The 10504-nt window shown below is 44.2% G+C and overlaps 1 protein-coding gene across 1 annotated transcript; it reads left to right on the forward strand.

The window, feature by feature from the left end:
* Positions 1-1600: 1600 nt before the first annotated feature.
* LOC138434610 (interferon omega-1-like) lies at positions 1601-2068 on the forward strand. The gene has a single exon (XM_069579420.1). It carries the CDS (start codon positions 1601-1603, stop codon positions 2066-2068), a length of 468 nt encoding a protein of 155 aa, XP_069435521.1.
* Positions 2069-10504: the final 8436 nt, after the last annotated feature.

Genomic DNA, 10504 nt, shown 5'->3' on the forward strand with positions numbered 1-10504 from the left:
AGCAGTGAGACGAATCCTGTCCAATAAGTCACTAAGTGCATCTAAAAGCTTAAGTGAAACATTACACTCAAGGAAAGAAGGCTATTGCTCCTGATCTGGTAGGCTGGGTCTCACCGCCCTGCTTTCTCAGAGGAGACAGACAGAGGAACAGAGATGCCGGGTGGAATCAACGGCCTGAATAAACGACTGTAACTCACTAGATTCTGTGACACAAGCTTCCAACAAGAGACAACGCCAGCACTGAATCTCCTTCCTCCAGCTCAGAAACTCTGAGCAGAACAAGTGTTGAACAGTTTAAGTAAAAGAGTTGAATAATAAAAACTGTACTTGGCAAAGTAGATATTATTTATCTACTAAAAGCAAAATGACTGCAGTTGGAAATTCCTTCACCAACTTACACAAACACACTTCTGCTCTCAGCATCTGAGCACTGCTGATGTTTTGGACACTTGGGTCAGGAGAAGAGGAGGTCACCACCGAGAACTAGGGTCCTTCACAGAAACACTCCAGGGGAGAGGTTGGGGTTCAGGAAGAGAATTTATTTTCCCAACAAATCAACAAGCCCTCCACAGAAAGGAGATTTTGAGGCCACAGGATGTGGTGAGCCTGTCTGCAGGGAGGGAGTCCAGCAGGTGAGGAAGGGGACTCAGTCACTCCAGAGGACAGAGGAGGCTCCGTGTGATCTCTCCCTTGTGAGTGAGGTGCTGCTGGGAAAATACAATTATCCTGGATTTAGAGACTCCTCACCCATGTTCCCTGAGAAGAACCAGGATTCTGGTGGTGGTATTGGCCCAGTCTGTGGAGGACGACAGGTCTCCAGCAAGAAAATGGTGGAAAGGGTGATGTCTGTAATGGCCCTGACCTTGTGGTTCCCTAAAACACAGCCACATGGACCTGCAGGAACGTGTTCTAGAAGGAGGAAAAACGTGGGGTGAGCTCACGGACTGATAATAATCAGCCTGCTCTTTATATCAAACACTAAGGAAAACCCATCCTTCGTTTCAGTGAGATCAGGAGCCACAGTGATCTGCTAAATCCCTAAATAAATATGGAAACCATAGGGCTGAGGGGCCTGGCTTCCCAGGCAGAGTGAGAGGGGAAACGGAGCCCAAGAAGAGGGCTACAGGTGTGTTCCCGGAAAAGAGGAGAGGAACATTTATGCATGAGAAACAGGGAGCAATGATGTGTGTAATCACAAATGCACTTCAATTCTAACATAAGACAAAGACCTTTCTCATCTGATGATGAATATCCATTTGGATAAGCACATCTGAACTTACTGGGAAAGGTAAAATTAGTAGTTTAAATAGATGACAATTTCTATGACCATATTCACAATACATAACAGAAAACCAAATTAGGAAGGAAAAGTGTATAGAAATGACTAGAAAATGAAAACTATCATGTTCCCTATTTAATGGTCTCGCTTAGAAAGCATGGCATCACAGAACCTACCTCAAGGTTCACCCAGACGCCGTCTCAACAGCCCAGCAGCAGCCGCATCTTCCCCATGGCCTTCGTGCTCTCTCTACTCATGGCCCTGGTGCTGGTCAGCTATGGCCCGGGAGGATCCCTGGGCTGTGATCTGTCTTAGAACCACATGCTTGTTGGCAGCCAGAACCTCAGGATCCTGGGCCAAATGAGAATCTCCTCTCGCTTCTGTCTGCAGGACAGAAAAGACTTCGCTTTCCCCCAGGAGATGGTGGAGGGCGGCCAGCTTCATGAAGCCCAGGCCATCTCTGTGCTCCACGAGATGCTCCAGCAGAGCTTCAACCTCTTCCACCCAGAGCGCGCCTCTGCTGCCTGGAACACCACCCTCCTGCAGCAGCTCCGCACTGGACTCCATCAGCAGCTGGACGACCTGGACGCCTGCCTGGGGCAGGTGATGGGAGGGGAAGACTCTGCCCTGGGAAGGACAGGCCCCGCCCTGGCTGTGAAGAGGTACTTCCAGGGCATCCATGTCTACCTGAAAGAGAAGGGATATAGCGACTGTGCCTGGGATATCGTCAGACTGGAAATCATGAGATCCTTCTCTTCATCAGCCAGCTTGCAAGAAAGGTTAAGATGATGGATGGAAACCTGAACTCACCTTGACGTGACTCTCACTGACTAAGATGCCACGTCACTCCCACCTGCGGTCATTTAAGAGACTCTGAATTCTGCTTTAGCCAAAATATTTATTGAATAAATCAATAAATTCTTTCTCAGTAGTAATAAGCAAGTAGGTATAAAAAGTATTCAGCTGCACGGGAATCTGTGCATAGCGATGACTGCCCTGATGTTATTTATATGTTTCTTTATGTACATATTTTCATTTATTAGTTTATCTCATCATATTTATATTTTCATTTAAACTTTTTGTTTACATTGTAATAAAATTTAGAAAACATGTTCATTTCCTTAATCTTCTAATTTGTTTTTATTAAATTCTTATGAGGGAAAACTTGTTTCTTCATTCTGAAGACCTAAATCTTTATTTTGTCTACATAAACCTATTGTGGAATAGCATTTGTTCATTTATACTATGGAATGGTTCTACTACTTCTCAGCACTTGATTGTCAAAAGGTGGAATTACTGGAATTCCCTGGCAGTCCAGTGGTTTCTACTCCACGCTTCCAGTATAGGACCTCAGGTGCCATGGATTCTGCAAGCTACAGAGTGCAGCCCTCCATTCCACCCCTCCAAGAAAAAAAAAAAAAAGGTAGAAAGGAGTTCTGAAACTGTGGAAAATGATTAGTCCTGAAGTCACAGATAAACTAATTTATACCCAGTCAGCAAAGAACTGTTGGTGTCAGTATCTGGGGTAAGACTCATCTCCTCCAGAAAAGTTGCCAACATGTGGTGCTGAGTGGCTGAGCCTGACACCTGTTACTCTTCCTCCCACCTTCTCCTCGGTCCTGCTTTACTGAACAATCCACTCCCTTACACTGTATCTTCACTGCCTCCAACACAGGAGCTCTGTTCTGTGATGGTTTCTGGCTTCAAAGTTTCTCTGAGTGGAAATCACTGGAAGAGAGCACAAGTGAAGGGAGAGTTCTAGAAGTTTCAAAACCTTTGAATGCAGCTCTGCTATTTAACAGCAGTGTGACCCTGAAAAATATCACAAACACTAAGGAGATGGATATGGCAACCTCCTCCAGTATTCTTTCTTGAAAATCCCATGGACAGAGGAGCCTGGTGGGCTACTGTCCATGTGTCACAGGAGTTGGACACCTCTGCACCAACCTAGCATGCACGCAGGCACGCATGCTGTCCTGATCCTCTTCTTTAACATGTGGAAAATAACAGTAGTTTTTCACAGGGTTACTGTTAGGATCAATGGGCCCATATTACAAGAAGCATAACAGTGTGCCTGGCAGAAATGATCAGGACAGTGAGTCCCAGAGTAGCTGCCCACGGGGAACAGAGAGGACAGCAGGCCTGAGGCAGTGACTGAAAGGCAACACTGGAAAAATGCTGGACCTTGGTAAAAATATTTAAATTGGGTGCTAGTTTCACAATTTAGTTTGTGAACTCTTCTGTGCTCAATGCTGGAGACAATTCCAATTTCTGTGTTTCAGACTTCTAGAAGCATTCTAGGAAGTCATAGAAATTCTTTGAGAAAGAAGGATTAGTAGAAAATGCTTTGATCTACTATAAAAATGAATAATAGGGAAATCAGAGAGGTCTCCTAGGACTGCAGAGAATCACACACATTACTCATTAATAATGCTTCTTGTTCTTTAGTATGAGTAGTCCTGTACTACTTTTTAACCTATTTCTATAAGCACCTTCTCAACCCTCTGTTGGGTTTCCGTCTTTCAGCAGCAAGGCACAGGCAGGAAGAAAAGAGCAAGGGCCATGCAGTGTAAGGTTCTGCTCTCCAACCCTGGGCTGTCCTGGGTTTGATCCTAGTTGTTTTCCATAAAGACTCCAGTCCCTAAGTGCTGGCAGGGTCACCTCCTAGAGCTGTTCCTTCTCAGAAATTAGTGCCTTTAGAGGAGAGACTGCTACAAGTGAATGCAGGTGCCATACCCTAGTGAGAGTCTTTCTCTGAATAAGGGGCATGAACTCAATATCATTTGTCAACACATAAATCTTGCACATGCATACTGCCAACTGTCCATGATAACAATGGCTACATTAATCCATATCAAGACCATATAAGCTCTTATATGTTCTCACACCTTGACCAAAACAGGGTCTTATCATCTTTTTTAGTTTTTGCCCATCTGACTGGTGACACATAGCATCTAACAGCAACCATTCGTTGTCCTTTTCCTAATTGATGGCGGTTGTTATCAGTCATACTCCAGTCAGGAAAACAGAAAATTCCTTCCAGCCTTCTAGCCCACCCTTGGAACTGGCATGGGAAAGAAAAACAATCTGCAGGCAAAGGAGAAATGTCCTGGAAGGAACTAGAGCCCCAGCATCACCGAGTAGCGTTGAGGAGAAGAGCTGTGGAGCTGAGACATTAGTTTTAAGACCACTGCACTAGAAGAGATGACAGCCTTTCCCCATCATATCCACTGGAAGTGCAGGCTTCCTCTGTGAATTTCTGATCCATAGAGAATGCACCCACTGCTCTTGCACTGTCTCTTTACCCAGGTAAAGGAGCTCATGATTCATTTTCGTTCAAACTCCGTGATCTCCAGCTAGAAGACACACAGATTGCAAGGTCCTCAACCAGATCCCAGGCTGCACACTCACACTGCACTCCTGCCATCTGGCTGGTATCCAGTCTGAATTTCATTTGTGACCAAGGAGTTTGTGGTTTTCCTGTGTTCAAAGCCCAGAACTGTCTTCTGTCCAAACTGATGAACTAGGTCATGACCTGCTCTAGTTTTCAGGCCTTTAAAAATCTATCCTGATGATGATGTCTTCCAAAGATGCATGCTGGAATTATATATCCAACTGCCTATTTCACAGTTGGTGTCTACTGAGTACACATTATGCTGAAATCAAAAGCATTTTAATTGCAACTTTTAAAGAACCTATCCACATGAGAAGACATTTTGAAAAAGTTCATGAAACTCTCCAATGAAAAACTGACTAAAAAAAAATGCTTAATAGATGACCTTTGGTTAAAAGAAATGAGAGGAAAAAAGGATTTTGTAAATTGAAATGAGTTATTCAAAATAGTTACTGCTTCATAAGTTTGTCAAATATGGCTTTCGCTCAGATGAAGAGAGAGATACAAAAAAGTAATATTGAAAACATTATTGATGATTTTGCTTCCATTAAAGCCAGGAACTTAAAGTACTGTTGTGGCATAAAGAAAATATTTGAATTTGATGTGAGTTGAAGACTCATACATTTTAAAACATTTTCCAACCAATGAACATGACAGGAGAAATTGACCATTTCTATTAATGTTCAATGAAACAATTTTCCCTGTACTAAGGAGCTTCTTTTGAAGTCTCAGTTTTGTCCCCAAGTCTTCCCACTGGTGGGTCCCAATATCTAGTAGATTCCCATCCAGATTGTAGATACCTTTCCCCTTTCCCTGAATTACTCCTTTTCCCCATAAACAAGGGCTTCCCTTGTGGCTCGGCTGGTCAAGATCTGCCCGCAATGAGGGGACCTGGGTTCAGTCCCTAAAGTGGGACGATCTCCTGGAGAAGGGAAAGGCTACCCACTTCAGTATTCTGGCCTGGAGAATTCCATGGACTGTGTAGTCCACGGGGTCGCAAAGAGTCAGACACGACTGAACGACTTCCACTCACTCCAAAACAACCCTGAATCTGAAAACATACCACAGCATGCTGTGATTTCCAGCCGTCAATCGCGGCGTTCAAGGGCACCGGTGTGAACCGCTCTGGCTAAAATCTTCTCCCAGGAAGGGGAGGATGGACGCAATGGTAGCTTGTCTAGACTTTGGAGGTGCAGAAATCAAAGGCTCTAAGCGACGCAGCGCAAAGCTCGCCTGGGCCGTGGGGCCCGAAAAGGAAGTTTCCTCTCTGTTCCCGCGGCCCCAAGCTCTCCCTGGGCCCCGGCGGCGCCTCGCTCCGGTCGCGGCTCCTGCCCACGGCCACCCGCGAGTTCTCCCCGTGGATCTGATGCCCCAGGGGGCAGCCCTGCAGGCGGGTCCCGCTGGGTGGGCGGTGCGGGTCTGTCAGTTACTGAGAGATCGGGCGCCCCCTCCCGGCCGCTGGGGCGCAGCAAAAGGAGTTTGGAGGGCTCTGGAGTTTAGAGCAGGACCTGAACTGCTTCAGAGAGGCCCAGGTGAAGTGCTGAATTTCTGCACTCCTGGTCTCCCTGCTGATGGCAATGGGGAGGCTCTGCTCCATCCCTCACATTTCACCTGTTAGCATAGGTCGTCTTCTATTCTTTTTGTCATTTGTCAAATTCATATAATTTGGAAGAAAAAGTTTGTTGCTGAACCACGAGACACCAGGATTCTTGGCCTCCGGAGGAGAATTCAATCCAGGGCCAGTGACGAGGCTTGATCGCTCAGCACTTTTGTGTAATGAAGTTTTATTAAAGTATAAAAGAGATAGAGAAAGCTTCTGACATAGACATCAGAAGAGGGCAGTAAGAGTGCCCTTGCTACTCTTCAGCCAGATGTTATATAGCTACTAGCAGTCTGCTAATTAGAGAATGGGAATGTCTCAAAACTCAGAGAAGGGCACCGGGCCCCTCACCGACAACATGCACTGAGACAACATTGGCACCAGTGAGTCATCCCCGGCCACAAAGTGATGGACGTGAATCTTGAAGAAAGGCAGATTTCCAAACAAATATACAGTTTCATTAACACAGATTAGGAGAACAGGGTATGAGTATAACATACTGGTTTGTCAAGTCGGTTCTGAGCCTTTGGGTGGAACTGACTTAAACACAGAGTCTAGGGTAAATACACAGTACATTAACAGCTTAAGACAAACATTTCCATAAGAAAAATGCATTGGTTAGCTCAAGGTTTGGGAAAAGTTAAGTTCAGGTGGAACCAGGTGTCATTATGGCAACACAGAATTTTAAGAGAACCCTCTTTTTAAATTTGTATAGAGAAGTGAAGCCGCTCAGTCATGTCTGAGTCTTTGCGATCCCATGGACTGTAGTCTACCAGGCTTCTCTGTCCATGGGATTTTCCAGGCAAGAGTACTGGAGTGGGTTGCCATTTCCTTCTCCAATGCATGAAAGTGAAAAGTGAAAGTGAAGTCGCTCAGTCATGTCCGACTTAGCGACCCCATGGACTGCAGCCTTCCAGGCTCCTCCATCCATGGGATTTTCCAGGCAAGAGTAAAGAGATCAAAAATGTCTCACACTTGCAGCCTGTTTCCTCTGTTTGGAGACCCCCAGTTTTCCTGTCTGTTACCCTCTCAAAAGCATTAAGTATTTTTTAAAATTACAGTCACAAGAGCCATCAGCTTGGTGTTATCTACAGAGGATTCACTGAAATGTTTCTAACCCAATCCCCTGCTGGAGTCAAAACTCATAAGGATCTTGTCCATCATGTATCCCCAATTTATGGTGAGGATTCATTGCACAATCTATATGAATCATCTTGGACAGTTAAATATGATTATTTCATAATTATTAGAATTATTATTTTGTCGATCACATTTAGACTGTCAGTAATAACTACCAGTTGATAATTTCATTTTGCTTATTATACAAAATAATCAGATATGTTGTAAATTGCTCAGCTTATCTAGAATTTGGAGGTAGATGTGAACTAATGGAAATAAGAGGTTTGTCACATCGAGGTATGAAACAACAAGGGTGCATCTTGTGTTAGAAATAAACTAGGAAATTAAGTGAGGGCTCAGTGCATGCAGTGGGCGCAGGCGTCACAGTCTAGATAAGCAGTTTGGAATCTGACATGTTAGGATTTGAAAACCGGATTTGCCATTTCATTATTAGATTATTTTATTCCAATAAAGTCTTAGCAGGAGGCTTTTCGAAACAAAACTATTAACTCAGTTTCAACTATGTTGGAAGTATTGCGTGAGTCCCTCACAAAGGCTAAGGAGTTTGTAGTTGTTGTCACTGTCGTTTTTGATAAACACTGATAGTCTGTGAAATTTGTCTGGCAGGTCCTTGGTAATCATGTCCACGGTAGTCTTGTAACGTTTAATTAGCAATCAATTCAGGATGGAGGTGCCATAAAAAGTGAGGGCAGCATCAGGGAACGTGTTCTTACTCCTCACTAATACCAAGAATGAAATATATGCTAATGAATCCTTGCCATAAAGACAATACCTTGGTATCTCCTTGCTACCGTGTTACAGACTGAATGTGTGTGTGTTCCCCAAATTCATGTATTGAAACACTACCCCTTGACTTCCCTGATGGTCCAGGGGCCAGGACTCCATGCTCCCAAAGCAGGGAGCCTGAGCTGGATCTCTCGCCAGGAAACTAGATTCTGATTGGCAAGCAGGACTTCCCATGGCTTAAGTAAAGATCCTGCATGAAGCAACCAAGATCCAAGAACCAGCATACATCGACTAAGACATGCCACAGCCAAATAAACATATAAAATAAATATTTTAAAAATTATTTAAAAAGCCACAGAAACCCAACCCATCAATGTGATAGTACCGAGAGCTGGAATATTAGGGAGATCATGACGGTTAGTAATCAATAAAATTCAGTTATTGTGTTTAACGGCATAGTTACTATTAGCTAGACTAAGATCAGGCTCTTTTGGAATCATTTAATTCCCTTTCATTCTAGTTACTTCAAAGCGTATTCTCTTTGCCCAGGTGGATTTATCACCTACGTAGATGATCAGCAAGGCTGGTCTCGTCAACCCTGCCAGAGAGCATTAGTGTTCGAGCAACTGGGGCTCTGATTGCCTGTCTCTTGTGAGCTGGTGAGTGTGACTTCTTCCTCCTCCCCTTATACTGACCACATGCTGATTCAAGAAAAGAAAAATTAGGTGGCTGGTCTTACAAAGCTGACGGCGGTCAACAGATCAAGGACTTGTCCTTCTTTGAGCTTCTGTAAGCAGCAGCCCTGTCCCAGCCTTTCTGTTGTTCATATTGGCCTCATCGTTTCCCTCTGCCTCAGACTTGTCCCCAGCTGTGCTGCACTGAAGTTTGATAACTCAGAACACGTCACTGGGTCAGGGGAAAACCACTTCCCTTCTTTCATATTCATGACATTGAGACTTACCCTTGTTTTCTATTGCCCACACAAAAAAAATGTGTAATTTTACTTTCTAGAAAATTTGCAAAGAGAAACAAAAGAACTAACATCTTGAAAGGGATAGAGATGCAGCCCCTCTGGCTTCTTTACTTCCCTTTGTTGTTCTCACATCATCATCAATTACAACCTCAACAGGATCAATGAGACAAATCTTGTCCAATAAGTCAGTCAGTTCAGTTCAGCTCAGTCACTCAGTCGTGTCCGACTCTCTGCAACCCCATGAACTGCAGCGTGCCAGGCCTCCCTGTCCATCACCAACTCCCAGAGCCTACCCAAAATAAGTCACAAAGTGAATATAAAAAGTTTAAATGAAAAATTATAGTCAAGGGAAAAAGACTGTTTCTCCTGATCAAGTAGGATGGGTCTCACTGCCCTGCATTCTCAGAGGAACAGAGATGCCTGGTGGGATCTACTGCCTGAATGAACAGCTGTAACTCACTAGATTCCGTGACATAAGCTTCCAATAAAAGCCTGCCCTAAGGGAGGGAGTCCAGCAGGTGAGCAAGGGGACTCTGTCACTCCAGAGGACAGGGGGTGGCTCCATGTGATCTCTCCTGTGTGAATGAGGTGCTGCTGGGCAAATACAATCAATTATCCTGGAATTAGAGTCTCCCCACCCATTTTATCTGAGAAGAACCAGAATTCTTGGTAGGAGTATTGGCTGGGCCAGCAAAGGAGAATAGGTCTCCAGTACGAAAACGGTGGAACGCAAGCGTGATGTCTGTAATAGTCCTGACTTCGTGGTTCCCTGAAGCACAACCACATGGAGCTGCAGGGACGTGTGCTAGAAGGAAGAGAAACATGAGGGAGCTCATGGACTCATAATAATCAGCCTCTTCTCTAAATCAGACACTAAAGAAAACCCATCCTTTGTTTCAAACAGTTTAGTTGCTAGAGTGACCTGGTAAATCCCTGATAAATACAGAGCCTGCCTTCCTAAGTAAAGGAAGAAACAGAAATTGAGCCTAGGATCAGGGCCAAAAATGTGTTCATGGAACAGAGAAGAGCTACATTTACACATGAAGGAGAAAGAGTGGTAATGTTTGTACTTAGAAACCGACATCATTTCTGATGTCTGACAAAGACCTTTCTCATTTGATTGAAAAATATCCATTTGGATGGGTACATTTGAAGTTATTGGGAAATAGATAAAATTAATAGTTTAGACTGATGACAATTTCTTTGACCATATTCAGAATACATAAATGAAAATCAAAAAAGGAAGTAAAAGTGCATAGAAATGACTAGAAAATGAAAACTACCATGTTCCCTATTTAATAGCCTCGCTTAGAAAGCCTGGCATCAGAGAACCTACCTCAAGGTTCCACCAGACACCGTCTCAGCCAGCCCAGCAGCAGCCTCATCTTCCCC

Source organism: Ovis canadensis, chromosome 2 (genome assembly GCF_042477335.2).
Source record: "Ovis canadensis isolate MfBH-ARS-UI-01 breed Bighorn chromosome 2, ARS-UI_OviCan_v2, whole genome shotgun sequence".
NCBI lineage: Eukaryota > Metazoa > Chordata > Mammalia > Artiodactyla > Bovidae > Ovis > Ovis canadensis.